Source organism: Penicillium cataractarum (genome assembly GCF_028827025.1).
Source record: "Penicillium cataractarum strain IBT 29864 chromosome Unknown utg000008l, whole genome shotgun sequence".
Classification (NCBI taxonomy): Eukaryota; Fungi; Ascomycota; class Eurotiomycetes; order Eurotiales; family Aspergillaceae; genus Penicillium; species Penicillium cataractarum.
Genome location: NW_026622744.1, coordinates 3704240 through 3723418, shown reverse-complemented (window position 1 = coordinate 3723418; position 19179 = coordinate 3704240). Strand labels below are relative to the sequence as shown.

The following is a 19179-nucleotide window of genomic DNA, read 5'->3' as shown; positions in this document are numbered from 1 at the left end:
GAGTAGTAGTGTGGCGGATACCATGCTACAATGTTGTGCCTGTGATGGCGCTTTGATTTATACTACCGTGTGGTACTATTGTAGATCGTCCAGACCTTTGGACTAGGGATATCGTAGGGCTGATGGTTTAGTAAATTGTCTAGATCCAGATCCAGATCCAGATCTAGATCTTGCTCAGCTAAAGACTATCTTATCTCGTATCTTTGTTCAGCGTATTCACTAGTATTTACTATTCTAGTATAGCCGGCATATACCGGATAAAGTTTAGTATAGATGGAAGTGGGAAGTGCAAAGTGGAGAGTGGAGTGCAGGTGGTGATGGTCATATGACCGTCGTAGGTGGCGTAGGGCTGGAAATATCATCCACCTTATTTCACGGGAAGGGAGGAGAGTTTATTTTTAGTGTCTTTCTCGTCACTTACGTATGTCCTTTTTTGGACAGATCTTTGAGTGTCGAGGACGTGTGCAATGGAGGTTTATGAGTGAGTGGTGGTTATCGGGAACGTTATAGGTGGTGTCTTTGGATGTTGTGTGGCCTGATGAGGAGGCAGAAAGAAGAAAATTGATATTGAATAGTCAGGCCCTAGCCTATGCAGATGCTTTTTATTTCATCATCTAAGAAAGTGACGAGTGGGATGAAATCTTTTGAGTTAACATATTTTCGGCGTTCAAACTGAGTTTATCGACCGACTCCTTCATGGCTGAAATGTAAATAGAATGATAATTATATGGGGGTCTTTCAGGTACGTATAGATTAAAAAGATCATTCAAATCTTAATATTCTTCCTCTTCCTTCCTTTCTAACCCCAGATATGACCATAAGTTCATAAAGTGTGGTTCAACTGTAAAGGCTTGATTTCATAGATGTGTTTCACGTGACCTCCGCCCCAGCTCTTATCTTATCGGCTCGCTCCCTCATCTAAACGTTTGGCAACTTCTCGACTTCCACTCGCTTTCAACACCAACCCTCGATGCTCCAGCCATGGCATCACCTCCACCATCAAATGCCCTGACCAAGCGGCCAGATGGCCAGCTGATGCCACCCCCTCCAGCCCCAAAACGAATCAAACGCCCCGCAACCGTCCTCGACGAAGATGTCTACACCAACGCTCTCTCACACATCATCGCCCGCGATTTCTTCCCCGGTCTGCTGGAAACCCAAGCCAAGCAAGAGTATCTGGATGCGCTAGACTCCAAGGATAAAGCATGGATTACCAGCTCCAAAAAACGGCTTGCAGATGTTATGCGCACCCCGACACCGGGCTCGAATGCGCGACGGAAAATAGATCCGGGTTCTGTGGCGGGCACGCCGATGCATTTCCCGGCAGGTGGCTCCGATGAGACTCCTCGCGGATGGGGAGGATACCCCCATGTCTGTCGCCTCTACTGCGACCTCTGACACAACGAGACCGGGCCTGGAGATTCCCGACGTCTCGAACATGGGTCTGATGGCGTTCCACAGCAAGTACACCAGTGAAGACAACGAATCCTTCAACAAGGTCCTCGATAAGCAAAACACAAAGAAGCGGGAGAAATACGCTTTCCTCTGGAATAATAATAAGATTCCCTCCGCTCGTCAAATCGCCCATCACCAGCAAGAAGTCAAGCGCATTACCGCACAAGGTGGCAAACCCGAAACTAGTCTCGTTAAGCGGGATGATTCCGAGGTTGCCATTAAAACAGACCTTGACGCACGACCTGCACGACCTGATGCATGGAAATCCCGCCCGGACAACGGCCTTATGTTCCTCCCATCTTCGATCGAGGATACCCACGCGACGCTGCAACAACAAGCAGAGGCAGCCTCACGCGCAGCCCCAAAGCGAACACTCTACCAAAACACACGACTGCTCGATGTAGACGCCGCCGCCGCTGCAGACGCTACATCCTCCGTCCCAGACTCCCCTTCAATCTCCGCAATCCAAGACGCCATCGCCGGTCGACCGCGCTTCAGTGAATCAGAAGCCTCCGCAGTTCCAGGCGGCGAGACTCCCCGCGTCAACGGCTACGCCTTCGTTGACGAAGACGAACCCGAACTCGAACCCGCACCCGCAGACCCCCTCGAAGCAGATTGGCGTCTCCTCGGTCGCTCATCAGATACAACGCCTAATCCATTCCAACTCCGCGAAACTCGCAAGCGTGAGGCACTACACCACCGCATGGTAGATCGCGTCTCGCGCTCCAAACGCGCTGAAAAGGCTGCTCGTACAATGAAAACACCTGTTACCGCGACACCGCGCTTTGCGAGTAGTCCCCGCGTGGACTTTGGACTGCGAGGTACACCCGGTGGTGCAGGACCTGGTGGTCAGGGTAAGATGTTGACGCCTGCTGCGCAGAAATTGTTGTCGCAGGTTGGTGGGAGTACGCCGCGGGGAACGTCTGGATCTACGGGGAAGTCTGGATTGGGGAATATGTGGACGCCAACGCCGCGGCAGAAGTAGGCTGGTTGGCATTTGGTTTGGGAGGGCTGTTGGTGGTGCCGGGTTTAATGGATTATGACTTATGATATCAATGGGTTAGGGCGTTTTTGTTTCTAGAGAGAGATATATATATAGACGGGTTGCTAATGCATATCCAAGATGGACAGCCTGAATGCTGTATCAATGACACCTACAACCTTAAAGGCTATATGATGGGTACCCTCATACATACCTAGAAATCGAGCGTAGTTAGTAGTGTTGCGTTGCCGAATTGCTCTAACATGCATGTCGAAGGAGACCGTTTATTTTATGACTGCGATTCCTGCATTTGTCTGAGTTATATAGATCAGTTAATCCCTATGGATCAATCGTAGGTATCCGATGGCAGATATTAGCAAGGCTACAAAAATACTGATGATTGTAGCCACCTAACATTAACCTGTACGTTTGAAAAAAACGCTTAGACATAATTAAGACTCATACTTGGAACTAAATCCATGCGGTTCTGGATGCCAAAATGTATATCCACCATCCAGTTAAAATCGGGAAATCGGAACAAGCAGGAAACGGGCGCACCCGAAAATCCCATCATCAAATCCCTATCCGGCCCGATCTCGGGACTTCCGAATTTCATTCAACTTCTTTGCCTGCCGCTTTCTATACAGAAATAAATCCAGAACTTGTATAGAATTAACACTAGGTGAGTACGACACCAGATATACTGAGCTCAGGCGCTGATTTCAGTCTAGCAGCCCCTGGTACAAACCAGTCATTTACTCGGGCTAAGACAAGAGACCCGAAATCCATCCGACTCCGGATTATCCTTGTCTTTGGAAAATACATCTCAAGCGCTTGGACCGATATTACTGAGTCACTATGAGTGTTGGCACAAGCACCGACACTGAACAAGCACCGTCACCGGCTGCGGCACCAGCTAAGGGATTGCAAGATGACAGTGTCGCCACTGGCACCGAAAACCCAACATCGACAACTGAGAATGAGAATGCACGACCAGATGCAGAGGCAACCCCAAAATCAGAACATGAGGACTCGGCACCGACACAATCTTCGTCCTCGCTCCTAGCATCTCTCTGGTCCCCTATCAGCTCGCTTCTCCAAGGTTCAAAGCCAGTCCCAGTTTCGACTGGCAGTTCGGAAGTATCAAATGAAACGAGCTCAACGACAACCCAAGAAACGAATCTAAACAAGGACACCAATTCCAAGGACACCAATTCCAAGGACTCAAAATCCACATCTCCATCTACCAACACAAACCCCAACAAACGACCTTCACCAAAAGAACCCTCACCACAATCACAATCACAATCCCCAGAACCAGAACCAGAACCAGAAGCATACTACACCCCAAAAGATGTCCCCCTTTTCAAAGCCCTCCAAAAAAAGCGTCTAAGTGGAACCCGCACAAAACAACTCCTCCGTGCTGCATCCCGTGCGTACAACGATCCCCCTCCACCACCGGAACTCGGGACTTGTTGCGGGAGTTCGTGTGACCCATGCGTGAATGATTTGTGGAGGGAGGAGAGGGATGTTTGGAGGGAGAGGTGGGGGGATCGGAGGGTTGAGGGGGAGAGTGATGGTGGTAGTGGTAGTGGGGGGAGGAAGGAGTTGGAGTGGTGAGGTAGATGTTGATTATACCCATGATGTCTTTAGATTTGTATATTTGGTCTTTTTTATGGGGAATGGTCCTGAGATATAGAAGTTATATTGAGGGGCTGTTGGGATGTCAGATTTGAACTGTTATAGAGCTGTTCCTTTGTGGGAGTATAGCATAAAGGATATTCTGTTGACTACTGAAACTTTAAGGGACCTGGCCATATTATGGTATAGTGACTATAATCCTCTGGAAGGTGACGATATGGAGTGTTTTGACTTCGAAATTAAGTCCACCGGCCTTGAGGAGTGGTCACCGTGGCTTCGACCTATCAAGGGGTTGTTCAGGATAGAGATAACTGTCAAATGTTGGTGTAAATACGCAATATTGGCACGAACTATAGCGAATGGATGTGACCATCTTGCAAAGAAAAGTAATAAATATGGTATACAATGGATGAATTAGCCAAAAGGCAGACCCCAACAACAGTTCATCCAATATAACACGGAGTTCATCCCAAGATACCCCTGACTGGAATTTCGAGTTTCGATTAAAACCTCTAACACTTTTCTGTATGCTAGTAGTGTGATTAATTACCAGTTGGAAAGACCGTGACTGTGGTTGTAGTCGTGATCCTATCAGGAATGCAACCACTCGCCGTCGTGGTAAGAGAATCTTCAGAAACGGTGGTGGTGGTAGTAATCGTGACTGTCCCACAACTGCCATCGATGATCTGAGTAGAGGAGCTCAGGGCAGGCGTGGTCTCGGCTGCAGCCTCAGATGTCACCACAGGCATGGCGGAGACACTGCTAGAGGGAGATTGGGCCCTCTGCGACGCAGCCAACGGGGTAGAGTATCCAGACTGGACTTGGCTACTAGATGTGGCCGTTGCAGACCCAATCATAGGAGTCACAGCTGGGGCCGACCAAGTGCCCGTGGGCGTGCCAGTGACGCCCTCAGCGTAAATGGAGCTACCGATACTGAGTGGCCAGACGTTGGGACCAGGCATGGTATAGTTCCTCCAATAGTCGCGGTACATGTAAAACAAAATACCAGGCTCATATCCAGTATAAACACCGGGAATTTTGACGACTGGACCCGGAGTTTCCGTGCTATCACTCTCAACCTCGATCTGTGCGCAGTTGAAATAAAATTCAGCACCGCCAAACTCCCCAGCCCCATGAAGCGCGATGTGTTCGATCCGAACGAGATATTGACCGGCAGGAGTCTCCTTTGGCAGGGTGAAGGTAAAGTCCGACCTACCAGTCACACCCCATTGAATGCCATCATTGCCAAAAGATGTCGGGCCGAGCTCCCAAATCTTGAACCAGTCACCGGAGCCATCATAATCATGAACATCTCCTGGAGCCTTTGACAGATACACCTGCATAGGACCGGGGTGTTCGATCAAAGCGCCAAAGTCTGTGCCGAACCCGATCTGGTCACCTGCTTTCACTTTGTTGACGTCGGTCTGACTGGCGTACTGGAAAGAGCCCGTGTTGCAGCGGAAGTCGTCGTTGTTGTAGTTCCCTTTCCAGGGCATGTAGCCCTGCGTGTCTTCACGTACATACTCGTAGTACTCGGTGACATTGCCGTTGTGGATAAAGTACGGGAAAAAATAGTGACCCAAGGTACCTGGGATCGAGGACAAGGAGAAGGCAACTGCAAGGTGAACTTGGAACCGCATTGTCAAGAAGGAAGGATATTATCAAGCGCCAGCGTTGACAAGAATGCTAAATAAAAGAAAGGAACGACTATCCGACAAGCAAAACGAGTGTAGGGCTTATAGCTCTTAAGTCTGGGGTGCGGCTTGCTGCTATTTAATATCCTTGTGCACTGCAAACATTACTTGGTTATTATTGTCAGCCTTAATCATACAGAATGAACTCTGGATTTTCCGAAATCGATGTACCCATAATCATGCTCGCTTAGACATAAGCGCTCATAATTGAAACAGTAAAGGTATCAGTTGTAAGGCGTGTGTCTTGGCAATGGGGAGCTAGGCAGAGAAGTGGAGTTGATTGGCTCCCAGTGATAGGATAGTTCCTTAATTTAACTGGGTCCCTTGATAAGTATCCAACTTACCCTGTGCATTACTGGTAGCGTTAGAGAGCTAATGAAAATTTTGTGCTTGGGGGGAGGACCATAGAATGATGTTCATGATTTAGCGTCAGGGTCGTCGGTTAAAAACAACGCTAAAGCCATTGCCGAAAACTACCCGACTAAAGGTTTCTAGATTAGTTCGTTTTAAGAATCATGAATCAGTAGAACGATCTCAAGCATAGCCATAATGACTCAGGAAATTTATCGACGCGACAGTCTTTTTTAAAAAAAAAAGCCTCTCACTGCGAATGGGGTCTGGAGGAGTCACTCTACTTTACTGTACGGGTTGAGGGGACAACAACCACGACACAACCATTTCACTCCACATCCTCTTCCTGGGCAGAACTTGGCTTCACTGGCAGGAGACATCACAACAAGTACCGAGTTACCAACACGTAGATGTGTCTGCCTGTCGTGGGGGCATGCTGCTTTGACCGGATGCGAGTCGGTCTATATTACCGTGCTAAAATGTCGAACGGGATTTGCCAACTACGCCAGCACATGCCTGCCCACCTCTGCCCATCCCTGCCAAGCCAATCTAACCAAATTGCACACAATATGGGCCTTGTAACGTACGGATAGTCTCCTGTTGGCCAATCGGGCTACCGCTTGACAGACCTGAGTATGAAATCCCCCACCTCCACTTTAACTCGGAATACTCCTACCTACAGTGTCTCTTCAGCCCATTGGGACTATGATTCAGGCCCTATCCTATTATAGGTAAGCCTCTTGAGTCAATTTACGTATATGTACACCGTACGACAATTAGCTCAATGGGTTAGGCAGCATGAGATCTTCCAGCGTCGTAGCATAGGTCTTCGATACGTCCCATTTGCGGAATTTCTCCCGAAGGAGACGACTGCCCTCCTTAAGAACACCTGCTGGAACGGTTGTACAAAGGTCCCCAACTCTGTCGACGGACGCTTGCATGGTGTCCGCCAAGCGAATAAAATGCTGCGCAAGCTCGTCATCGAAAGGCCGATCAAGGTGCATGAAGCTTGGTGCCCGAGGTGGAGAATTTGAACAGTCAGATGTATCGCTATCCGACCCTGACGAAAGCTCATTCATTTCATCGGGTATGGGATCAGCGCCGATCCAGCCACGGTGATTTCTCGTCGTCGTGGCGTTGCCGTCACCAGCGACCGACCCGGCATGCAGGTTCGGGCCAGAGCCGCCCTCGAGGCCCGCCGGGGGTATCTGGGGGCTAGACGCTTTCGCAGAAGAGCAGGTGGCGTACGTCCATAGGACTAACGTTGCTAGGAACGGCGCGAACGGTTGGAGAATAGCGTCAGAGGAATAACGTCGGATGTGCCAATAAATGGCACCGGCGTGCAACACGGCCAAGCGACATTTGTACTTGTCGTAGGTGAACCAGTAACGCACCACTGACACATCCTCATTCGGCAAGGTCCGAGGTTCACACGTGCCACTGGCACCGTGATTGCAGCGGTATTCTGCAAGGGTTCTAAGATGGGATACGGGGGTGAGCAAGATGAGGCGGGCCAGGTGCAGGACTAGGAATAGCGGGCTTTCTATGCCTCCTGTCTTGGACGAAATGCCGAGGGCTTCCCAGTGCAGCACGTCGAGGCAGCCACGGGCATTGTTTCTCCATGCCAAGATCTGTGGAATGGAGGCTGGATAAGGTGCTGCGGATGATGCGCTGCAAATGCTGCCAGGAGGCTTCCGTGCTGCTTTCGGAGTCAACTGTGACAGCTTGTTGCTGTAAAAGCGTTGGATCTGCCAATTCCACTCAATTAAGGAATGTATGATGATTATTCGTCCAAAGTTGGAGACTGATGGTCGGATATAGCTCCGTATGTGAAGCTCTTCAAGTGCGTCGCGAACTGTTTGTGGGTCTTTTGTGAGTCTAATAGAATTCATCAGAACTGTTCGCATGTCTGTCATCATCTCCCACCTGAATTCTTCATCTACGATCTCCCCCAGCAGAGGCAAAGCCCAGAGCCTCCATGCTGTTGACGACAATGCTCCAAGGCCCGCTCGCCGCACGGGTACCGGTAAGGATGCGCACAATGCGCTGGTCAGGGTCGACCACCGCGAACGCGTCGCCCCTGATGTCTGCAGTCTCCCTGGTTCGCACGCGATAGCCAGTCATATTGGTTCCATAGTACCGGTACACTGGGAAGAGCTGACAGGGCCAGTAGTTCGCATCTGTAGCGTTATAGTTTATGTAGACGTCGGCCTTCCCAATCATGTTGGCTAGATAGTCCTGAATTTCGCCCTCGCCAGGACAGCTTGACGTAAGACCCCAGGCTTCATTGCGCTCGAGCTGGGAGATTTGTCACGAGATACCCGCAGGTGCTTCTTGGTAAAGAGCGCCATACTCATTGATCATGAACGGTACGGTGTAGTCAATGCCTGCGTCCTTCAGAATGCCCTGCATAGTGCTAATCGAGGTTGCAAGGTCACTGTCATCGTAGAGGAAATGCACCGAGGCCGCATCCGGCACGCTGTTGTTTGCCACGATGAAGCCCATTCGGTAAACAAATTCAACACATCACCAGCAAATTCGGGTAGGTGACCATACGACGGGCCAGTAATATGGGCGTTGGGGAAGTTATTTCTGTTCAGGGTTATACCGGTATTTAGTGATTCAAGTCCATAAACGAATTCATCAAGAATGAAGCAGGTCAAGGATTTACCAGAGCCGGAGCAGGAAGAGAGAAAGAGTGTAAAACGACGTACCGGATCGTATGGACTGCACGGCCCCAGTAATCTAGCCAGCGGTCTAAACCAGCTTTCATGAATTCAGAGTCATCGCACTCGTTCCACATGTCGAAACAGACGCCCTCAACCATGTCATCACTGATCATCTGGCCGAGGAGAACTTCAAAGAACTGATCCATCGAGCTCCAGTCACCGTTGTCGCCGGCAACAGTCGCATTGTCGGGTTGGGTAAAGTCGAAGCCGTATAGATCCGCAATGAGTACCTGGAAATCAGCACGATACTTGCGTACGGTTCGATATTCGGACAGCATTGATTGATATCGCCCCTGGAACTCAGCTTCTCCAAACAGCCAGCCTCTGGATGGCGCTGGCAAGTGCGAGCCTCCAGCTCGGTTGTTCCGGAAGGACATATCCGTGTAGAAATGGTCCGGAATTTGACCAGGGGTGTCAGGAAATGAATCCTATCGAGCTTAAGTAGGTGGATATGGTCTCATAACCCGGAGCCCTCTCCTCGGCCTCGTCCCTCCTTACGCCCCCATCGTCCATGGTGAGCCGACCATTGTCGTCAGCGAATCTTCAATTCCGAGTTCCTGAATCTGTGTGTCGCTCAAGCACTATGTTTCTAAATTCCGTCAAGCCCCCACGATCAATTTCCGCGTAGTTTGCCAATGGCTAACCCCACATTTCGCTACCCCGCGCTCAACCCCCACAACCTCCCCGTACAATTCTCCACACTCGCTGGTCACTCTAATTGTCAAGGTTTAGCCCGGGGCAGCCCGGGATTATGATCAACGTGGAAACGCCATGCCGGAGAAACGTTTAGGTTAAACTCCGGTCGAAGATGATTGGATAACAGCCGTCTATCATGCTAGGGATGGAGTCGATATGGCTAGCAGAACACCGGTAACCCGAGTGAATTCGATCGGGTTGACAATAATCCTCGCCTTATTCTGATTCCTCATAGGTTGCTTCCTGCTCTGTCCAACTTAGGAAGTTCCCCGGTGGCGCTCAGTCGGACAATATCCTTTTGCCCCTCCGGGAAGGCCTCGCACATCGGGGTTTCCACATGAGCTGCCCCAGCTAAAAGGCGAACACTTGTGCCCGACTGGACAATATGAAGGCCATCCCTGCATTTAAGATTTGGTTTTTTACAATACGTCACCAACATAGCAAAGATTCAAGCCAGATTGCAGAAAGCTGATGCCGGCAAACATGCGAGATATTCACTTCCATACGGATGCCGTGCAAGTCCATCTGATTGTCGATGGCGATGGTGTCGTTCGACTCAAGGATCTTCTGCCGAAAGGAGCTACCCCCACCGAACCACTTTCTCGGCTCTCTAGTGATCCCTATCTTCCCCTCGTGGAGGTCAGGATCGCCGGCGAGGGGAATGGAACGGTGAAGTCCTCCAAGTCCCTGATTGGTAGTAAGACGTCACGTCGACTCCAGTATCAGTCGCACCAGGAAACTGAGGTCGCTGGCCAAAAGACACTCGAAGTGGTAGTTTGCGACTCTATCACGAACCTCGAAGTTACCGTCTGCCTGTCGGCCTTCGTCGGCTTGCCGGTTATCCGGATGGTTTCGACAATTGTCAACCGATCCAGCTCGAATGTGATCGTGTCTCAGATATCTTCTGCAGTAATCGGCGGCTTGACTGCTAGATCCGAGTCATGGGAGCGGGACTACGACCTTCTCTTTTCCAACAACTCATGGTTTAGAGAGGCCCAGTGGACAACCCGAACTCTAGCCAGTGTCGGGCTCGGAGGCGCTGGTGTGATGGAGTTGAACGAAGGTCACCACGGCACGCTTGCTCAGTTTTCTCTGTCTAACGCTGGATCCTTCTCCACCGGTAGCTTCCTCCCCATGGGACTTTTGTCGCGAAAGAATCCCACCTCCCCGGAGACCTGGCTCTGGCAAGTTGAATCCAACGGCTCATGGAGGTGGGAGATTGGCGACTACCATGACAGCATATACCTCGCCGCTTCTGGTCCTACCGCGCGGAATCACAGCTGGAGAGAAGAGCTTACACCCGGAGAATCCTTCACGTCTGTGCCTGTCTCTGTCTGCCACGTTCTCGATAGTACCCAGTCGGCCTTCGCGGCTCTTACCAGCTACCGACGCAAGATCAGTAGGGACCACGAGGACAATAGGAAGCTCCACGTCATCTTCAATGACTACATGAACTGTCTCATGGGAGACCCGACGGAGGGAAAACTCCTAGCCTTACTAGAACCAGTCTCGAAATTGGGCGTTGAATATTTTGTCATCGATGCTGGCTGGTATGCAGACGACTCAAACTGGTGGGACGACGTTGGAGAGTGGGAACCATCTAAGAAGCGTTTTCCTTCGGGCTTCAAGGCGCTCTTGGATGCCATCCGGGCCAAGGGAATCGTGCCTGGTGTATGGGTAGAGCCCGAGGTCATCGGCGTCCGGAACAAACTCGCCAGAGAATTGCCGGACGAGTGCTTCTTCCACGAGTGCGGAGTCCGAGTCGAAGAGAGGGGTCGGTATCACTTAGATTACCGCCACTCTGTGGTTAGACAACGGATGCACGAAGTAATCCGGAAGTTAGTCGTGGACTACGGCGTGGGCTATTTCAAGTTCGACTACAACATTGAAGTCACCCAAGGAACAGACATAGACGCATTCAGTACGGGTATGGGCCAGCTCGGTCACAACCGGGCGTATATCCTCTGGGTGAACGAGCTTTACGATCGTTATCCTGGCCTGGTCATCGAGAGCTGTTCTAGCGGCGCCCAGCGCATGGATTATGCCATGCTGGCCACACACTCGCTACAGTCTACCAGTGACCAGCAAGACCCGGCGCTCTACTGCGCCATCTCCGCTGCCGTCCCGACTGCCGTTACTCCGGAGCAGAGTGGCAGCTGGTCGTATCCCCAGCCGGAGTACGATGATGAACTGAATGCCCTGACGCTTGTCAACAGCATGCTCGGAAGGATGTACCTCAGCGGCAACATACCAGGACTGAACCACCATCAGCTGGAGCTGATTGCCGAGTCTATTCGGGTGTATAAATCCTATCGTGATGAACTCCCGCGTGCTCAGGCCTTTTGGCCCTTGGGCCTTCCTGGATGGGACGACGAATGGCTTTCACTCGGCATGGTTTCGGAGGATGGTTCCTCCAGGTACCTGGCAGTCTGGCGTCGCCGCGGCCCTGAGAGCTTTAGAATACCCATTCTAGACCTGAAGGGGAGATCAAGCAGGGTGGCGCTTCTATTCCCTCGTAGTGGCTCTGTGGACACTAAGTGGTGCTCCGATGACGGTGTTTTGGACGTCACGCTTCCAAAGACCATGTGTGCACGACTCTTCCGCATCACAGAGGCGTGAAGGTAGCTCTATCAGAGATTCAGATAGATATGGACGCTAATCAGAAGTTATGGTAGATGATATAGATAGAAAGTATTCAGTTTTTGACTTGGTGTGCCCTCAGTCTAAAGCGTTTGAAATCAAAGTATTGTCTGTATCACCAGCCCATCTCGACTAGTCTTCCCCAACTATAAAAGGGCGAGTTCATTAATCTTCCCTGCCCTTGATCACTTTTACGAAGTTCAATGACAGTCCTCGCTACTGAACCTGATCTCACGAGAGTTCAAAGTCTGTACTCACTGGTAATCCGTAGCCGCGATTTCCTTAAACGGGAAGTTTTTTAGCATTGAGAAACGATATGTTATCCAACGCAGCAAAGAACAGACAACCCCGCAATGTTAAAAAATCAGCTTTACCTTGAGGAGTGGAAGGTTTTTGCTGCAGTTCAGAGGATTCCTTGACCTTTCATGGTACTTTCTTACCATCGTATCGTCCTCTCCAGAGAGTCTACACCCAATTGCCTAAGCTGATCAGCATACATTCCATACTATCGAGTCGATTTGGCGCGATAAAGCGAGAAGATGCTTTCGTCTTGTTAAGTACAGGGATTTTGAGGTCGCGTGTAATACGAAAATTATCATTGTTATGGTGAGAATAATCAGAATGTTTGCTGAAAAATCGGGTGGTTGGCCCCATATTCATCGAGTATCTTATTCATCGAGGGGTTACACTCTTTACTTAAAGATCGTGTAATTGATCGTTTTTCCTATGTTTCTCCCACTGAAGATACCTGTTTCGACGTGTCGCTGGCATTCACCGCAAACATCTTCCGGATGCGACCATTTTCAAACTTCTTGCACAAGATTCTCCCGGTTGCTGTCATATGCATCCACGTGGTAGTTCTTGAACTTCCTGGTGGCGACTCTGGCATCAAACATGAGATCGAGTTCCTCGTAGCTCCGGCCCTTGGTTTCGGGCAGGCGGAAGAAACCCCAGAACAAGGTGAGGAACGCAAATCCGAGCCAGAAGAAACCGGTTTTTCCTGATTTTACAGATATCAGTGAGATCATACTCGTTTCATTTGGGGGGAGACATTGAGTGTAGTATAAAACACACCTTTCCAATCCCACGCCTCGGGGTTCATCATGTAGGGCTGGATGACGTTGGCGACGATTTGTCCGAGATAGTAGGTATTTCGGGCAAGCACAATGGTCTTTGATCGCAGACGAGTAGACGACATCTCGGCAGGGATGGCCCAGCCAACTGGTCCAACCATAAGGGAGAACATCAACAGCCAGATAATGCAGAGCGCTGACTGGACCCATTTAACAGATTGGTTGGTCGTGTCAATAGCTAGGCCGCCGATGATGAACAACCAGAGGCACATGCCGCCCATGCCAGTCAGATAAAGCGTTCGCCGGCCGAAACGCTTCATCAGGAACCACGATGCAATAGTACCGAGGAAAGCGATGCCAGTACCTCCGAGATTCAATTTGTAAGAGTCGTCAGAGCTGAGACCGGCTTGTTGGAAGAAGTATGTAGCGGAGTAGGCGAATTGGGCGCCGCAGGTGATCTGGCCGAGGAAGGCGACGCAAGCGATTTCCGTTCGCCGTAGGTCCGTAGATTTGAAGCAATCCAAGTACGACGTGCCAGCCGAGATGTCGCGCTCGAGGTCGTTAGTGTGAATCATCAGCGCTACCAACGATCTCGCTTGGGGCTTTTCATGATCCGCCATCAAACGGAGAACACTCCTTTCGGCCTCGGCGTACTTTCCCTGTCGCACGAGGTACCACGGAGACTCAGGCATGAAGAAAGCTGCGACGGCCAGGAAAGGGATCCACACCCATTGCAGGGCAAACGGAACACGCCAGGCCCAGTTGTCTTGGCGGTTGAGAAAGCTCTGGAGAACGCCAGCCCCGATGAATTGACCAGTTGCAAAGCACATGTTTGTATATGCCGTGAGGTATACTCTGAGGGGCAGGGGGCAGACCTCCGAAGCGTACGCGGGACCAATCGTAGCAAAGATACCCCAAGGGATACTAGAAAAGGTTCGAGTTAACCGTGATATTTACCTTACTACGGTGAGCTACACCGCGATTCCAGTGATAATGGATGGCTTTGCTTACCCGCATAGAATCTGCCCCACAGCCTGAAGCCTGACCGAAAAGCCGAAGAAAGAGACGAAAACAAATGCAGCCATCAGTGTTAAGCCACTGATAAAAGCCGGTCGATAACCAAAACGTGCAATCACGAAGCCGTTGACTAGAGCGCCAATGATTGCACCGGCTTGTGGCCCACTCCCCATGGCACTCTGCCATGCCGCGGGGATTTGATACAGACCAGTGCTTTCATCGACAGTGCCAAATTCGCGCGCATAGCTAGGATATGCGTATAGCGATCCGATGAGGATGGTGTCGTAGCCCTCCATGATGATGGACATGGAGATGGTCAACGCCCACATTACTGCCCATGGGTACGACTTGAGAGCTTGGCGTACGGTCAGGGAGTGCTCGTGGGCATTGGCAGCCTGGGCTTCTGCGAGCGTCGCCTCCCAGATACCTCTCGTCCCAAGGGTAATGTCCGCATTGGATTTGCCCAAGTCGGAGTCGACCTTCTCATCGTGCTCCACAGAATGAAGCTCTTTCGTTCCAGTTTCCATCGTCACACTGAACGAGATGTAGATCGACGATTGATGATTCAGATACTAAGAGCGACGGTTTAAACAAGAGAGATAGGACGAGAAATTATGAATTTTAAGGGAATGAGATCGACGGCCTTATTATGAAGCAATGCTCTCCTTGCATGCGTGAGGATCTAGCCATGTCCGCCAGTTACTCAATGGAAAAAAAAAAAAAAAAGGAAAAAAAGAAAAACAAAGTACCCCAGACCCCGGATTTTCCGCAACAGGGGAGGCCGGAATTTGGGTGTGGGGGCGATGGCGGACGACGGTCACTACGTTCACGAACACCATTCCAAGGTCTGGTGAGAATCTGGCATCCGCGGAAAGGGCTCAATTCTGACATTTCTCCGGTGGGGGTGGTGTTGAGTCTTGGGCTACCTCACAGCAAGGAGGTGTGTAACACGACAGGGTCTACTTTAACCTCGTTTTTTTCCAAGGTTGTCGAGCGAGACCACCGAAGACTTTACCGGCGGTCCCCCGCGCTTCGCAATCAACGCTGTAACCCCTTCAAAGTTTTGTTATAATATAGCTTAACGGTCTCGTTATCGCTGTCAAGTAGGATTTGGGTTTAGATATCCGAGTCTGTGACACTGAGGCAGCTAAATCCAGCTATATAATTAAGGAACATCATTTTATCATGTCATTCACCTTCCCACCATTACTAGCTTCCTCCCAGCTTTCTTAACCTATCGTCTACTAAGATCCCATCTTTTCCACCAGCCTAGCCATTGCTAAGATAGAAGAAAGTAAAGAAAGCATATAGGATACGGCGTGAAGCTAGAAGCGAACTTAGTAGGATTCACGCGTTATACAAACCTGATAAAAGAAACCCATCCTGATACATGTCTAATGGTAAGTGTGTTACTATTGACCTTGAAATAGGAGGACTGAGACTCAACAGGAAGCCAGAAAATCGTCTCGTAATTTAATTTTGTCCACTAATCTTGATCAAGAGAGATAGCTACACTCGCATGAGGCGGATGAGGTGCATAAATACCACCCATGAATTGGATGTCAAGTTGGTACGTGACCACATGACAATTCCTGCTGTTGTATGCATTAAAATTTTCTGTAATTTTATGCTTGTTTCTAAGCCTGTCTTTTACTTTCGTCTAAAGTTTTTGCTCCAATTTTATCGACCCTTTTTTTGGTGAGTGTTTTGCTTTGCTTGGCTCTTGGACTGCAGTCCGCAGAAATTGAAAAGGAAGAATTTGAAGATAGAGGCGTGCAACTAACTTTAGATTTCTGGTTCTTCCACCAACGATTGACGGATATGCCGAAATTAGCTCAGTAGGTTCCTTCGGATCAAACAAAGGGGTTCATATCTGCCGCAAGATCTTCTGAAAATGGCGACATCAAGAAATCGATCCAGATAATATCTCTTGCGATATCAATAAATTCAGATGGTGTCATTTTATTCATTGCAAGCATTTCCCTGTTCATCTGCTGGACATAGACATCTTTGCCGTCATGGTATCGCAGTAATGCAAGAGTGACAAGAGCCCAAACTTTCAGCTCAATATACTTTTTCCCAAGTATCTCGACATGCTTAGTGAAAAAGTCAGCAAGCCTAGCATGTAGTAATTCTTGCTCGTTTGGGGGGAACGCAAATGATTCCTTTAGTTTCGACATGAGCAAAAGACAGGTAAGCCGAACCACTTCTCTCACGACAAGATCTTCTGAGTCAGATATATTCATGAAATCACTGGGGGGTCTTGGCATTGAAAGTAAAAAGTGAATGCAGGGGCCGATCAACCGGATCGCATCGAGATCTTTCTTCCAAAATGATGCACTGCGGCTATTCATGTTGATGACATCCGCAATTGAGGAGACCATAATCAATGCTTGACCAGCATGAAGGAATGCAGCGGACATGGGCTGGATAAGTAAGGCTTGTAATCGGGGGGCGGGTTGTCTCGCATATCTATGGGATATACCGACGAGTTGTGGTGGAAGCTCAAATCGCGGATTCGAGTCAAAGGCCATAGAGCCAGCTAAGTCGTACCTTTGTGAAGATTAATCAGGATGAATAAGAAGTGATTCCCAAGGAATGCCAAATTCCAGAGCACTCACAGCAGTATTAGAAGGGTCATCTGATCTCCGAGATCGGCGAATCCGCCACGAGCGTTCGCTATGAGACCCAAGCCATTCATATGGATACTCCAACCATCCCAATTATCGCTTCTTATCTTCCAAAAGAGTCAGTCAGGAGCTCAGTTTCGAGAAAGTAGCACATACAGCGAGACAGATATGCCCCAATATATTGGCGATGACCCCTTTGCTGGTACTCTCCGTGTGGTTATTAAGGCGGTGTCTTAATATCCTTGTTGAAACTCCAAAGTGACTCAAAGCCTCCGAAGATTTCACTCTGTCATCGCCACTAATCTGATACAAAGCATGAGCTGCGTTGCCGAGAGTCACATGGAATGCCCCGGAGTCGCATAGCGCTATCTCAATCCAAATGGACTTGAGTGGCTGGTAGCCTGGAGCTGTTACGACTAGTTCGAAGTTAGTATTGGTGAATCTGGCGAGTCAGAACCACAACGAAAGCTAGGTACGCTTACGGAAGTGCATAAGTTCGAGGGTGCGAGTATCAGCCTCAATGGGGAACTGAGCGACCGTGGTCAGATTGTATCTGGGCGAAATGGTGCTTGTATTTGTTCCATGAGGTTGAGAAATTTCAAAGTCTCTTGATTCTGAAGAAGATGTTTGAGTGGCCCGCCAAGAGGTTTCTTTAGGTCGTGGACGCCTGCGTCGTTGGCCGATATCCTTCATGACGTGACGACGAATCTCCGTTCGTACCTCATGCTGTTGATTTAAGTCATCTGGATGAGATAGATTTATAAACTTGAGATCTTGAGCTGGCGACGGTTTGAAGCCTGTCCGCTTTCTTGCCATCATTCGTTGTCCTTGCAGACTACGGGTGGTGGTGTGGGCATCCAGTGTCGGTGTCTCGGCGACACCGGCGTTCCACTCCAAGTTATCCATATGCACCTGCAGTGACAAGATCACGCAGCCAGTCCGAATGAGCTGTCAAAAGTCGTGTGCTGACTGACTGTCAATGATGTCGCAGGCTTCTCGGGGATAGGAGATACTGTATATCCGCCAGGATTAGTCACGACACGAGAACGCTCGAGGTCGCGTTAGCTACCAGGCAACTTCTCTACAGAGCAATATACGAAAAGTCAACTACTATTTTTATTCGAGACGGCATGAGGCTAACAACAAATGAATACAAAAAGCATGACATTTACTCTTCTTCTCGTGGTTGACAAAGCGCCATGGCTCGACGGTCCGCCAGATTGCCAGGATCTCGACACCAAACTAGCGAGAACCACCCTAATAAATCACCCTGTCGCAGACAATTGCATGCCAAAAATAAGTTGCAAGCCAAGTATGACGAGGATTCGCATCAAATGCAACTATCAAAGTTGGTCAATCCACTGGAGAGCAATCTCAGGTTCCAAACGGTATCGGTATTCAGGGTTCACAAAGGTATTGCGAACGATTCCCGTTCGATCGACAAGGATCGTCGCAGGTACAGGAACCCCCAGGTCATCATTGCCGTATCGCTGCTTCCAGTCCACACCAAACTTGTCGAAAACAGTTCGCATAGAGTCTGGCTGAGCGAAAAACAGGCCGAGCTGCTTCGCCAGCTGATTGCCAACGTCGGAGAGCACAGGGAATTTCAATGATAATTTCTCGGACGTGGACAAAGACTGGTCAGGTAGCTCCGGAGACACAGCAACCAAGGTAACGCCTCTCTGGTGAAACTCGTCCAAATGGGCTTGAAGCGCGCGCAGTTCTAGGTTGCAGAACGGACACCACTCACCCCGGTAGAAAGATACCAGGATGGCGCCTTTCTCGAGAAGATCGCTCAGTGACACTTTGTTACCAGTCGCATCGGTCAACTGAAATTGCGGAAAGGTGCTCCCCGGCTGGATTGCTCCAGCAGGGTCATAGACACTTTTGAAATTATCAACCGCGTCGTTAATGACGGAGGTCACTTCCTTGGGGGCGGTTTCAAGAAACTGCTCGTAGACAGTCGAAAGTTCTTTGTTGAGGGACATCTTGATAGTCAGACCTCTGTCTGCCAAGGTAAAAGATGAGATTAAATGGAATGAATGCTTGGATAAAGAGTTGGTGATGTGATGAGTGTAGTAATTGATCCTATCAGAAGGGAAATGGCTTCATATTTATATTGTCGACTGGCTACACCCACATCCATGCTCGGGACCTGGTAAGCCAACCCTGTATTATTAATTTGAAAGCCGAAGTCCGAATTGGCGCAATTTCAAAGACTCAGATATACCATTCCGATAAGCCAGGTAAAGAGAAGGCTGATGTAAATTG

The 19179-nt window shown here is 49.6% G+C and overlaps 8 protein-coding genes across 8 annotated transcripts; 4 read left to right on the top strand and 4 right to left on the bottom strand.

Moving 5' to 3' along the window:
• Positions 1-981: 981 nt before the first annotated feature.
• Positions 982-2440, top strand: N7496_010435 (splicing factor ESS-2 family protein; the record flags this gene model as incomplete). The annotated part of the gene is made up of 2 exons (XM_056703348.1): positions 982-1371; positions 1421-2440. The coding sequence occupies 2 exons, from the start codon at positions 982-984 to the stop codon at positions 2438-2440; spliced, it is 1410 nt and encodes a 469-aa protein (XP_056552348.1).
• Positions 2441-3295: 855 nt separating this feature from the next.
• N7496_010434 (uncharacterized protein) lies at positions 3296-4057 on the top strand (the record flags this gene model as incomplete). Its single annotated transcript, XM_056703347.1, has 1 exon — positions 3296-4057. The coding sequence occupies one exon, from the start codon at positions 3296-3298 to the stop codon at positions 4055-4057; it is 762 nt and encodes a 253-aa protein (XP_056552347.1).
• A 563-nt stretch (positions 4058-4620) lies between these two features.
• N7496_010433 (lytic polysaccharide monooxygenase auxiliary activity family 9 protein) lies at positions 4621-5718 on the bottom strand (the record flags this gene model as incomplete). Its single annotated transcript, XM_056703346.1, has 1 exon — positions 4621-5718. One exon carries the CDS (start codon positions 5716-5718, stop codon positions 4621-4623), a length of 1098 nt encoding a protein of 365 aa, XP_056552346.1.
• A 1181-nt stretch (positions 5719-6899) lies between these two features.
• N7496_010432 (uncharacterized protein) lies at positions 6900-8030 on the bottom strand (the record flags this gene model as incomplete). Its single annotated transcript, XM_056703345.1, has 1 exon — positions 6900-8030. The coding sequence occupies one exon, from the start codon at positions 8028-8030 to the stop codon at positions 6900-6902; it is 1131 nt and encodes a 376-aa protein (XP_056552345.1).
• N7496_010431 (uncharacterized protein) lies at positions 8029-9067 on the top strand (the record flags this gene model as incomplete). The annotated part of the gene is made up of 3 exons (XM_056703344.1): positions 8029-8224; positions 8504-8665; positions 8937-9067. The coding sequence occupies 3 exons, from the start codon at positions 8029-8031 to the stop codon at positions 9065-9067; spliced, it is 489 nt and encodes a 162-aa protein (XP_056552344.1).
• Positions 9068-10031: 964 nt separating this feature from the next.
• Positions 10032-12167, top strand: N7496_010430 (putative Melibiase subfamily; the record flags this gene model as incomplete). Its single annotated transcript, XM_056703343.1, has 1 exon — positions 10032-12167. One exon carries the CDS (start codon positions 10032-10034, stop codon positions 12165-12167), a length of 2136 nt encoding a protein of 711 aa, XP_056552343.1.
• A 3964-nt stretch (positions 12168-16131) lies between these two features.
• On the bottom strand, positions 16132-17814 carry N7496_010429 (uncharacterized protein; the record flags this gene model as incomplete). Its single annotated transcript, XM_056703342.1, has 4 exons — positions 16132-16831; positions 16900-17015; positions 17065-17324; positions 17391-17814. 4 exons carry the CDS (start codon positions 17812-17814, stop codon positions 16132-16134), a joined length of 1500 nt encoding a protein of 499 aa, XP_056552342.1.
• A 437-nt stretch (positions 17815-18251) lies between these two features.
• N7496_010428 (peroxiredoxin-like family protein) lies at positions 18252-18896 on the bottom strand (the record flags this gene model as incomplete). Its single annotated transcript, XM_056703341.1, has 1 exon — positions 18252-18896. The coding sequence occupies one exon, from the start codon at positions 18894-18896 to the stop codon at positions 18252-18254; it is 645 nt and encodes a 214-aa protein (XP_056552341.1).
• Positions 18897-19179: the final 283 nt, after the last annotated feature.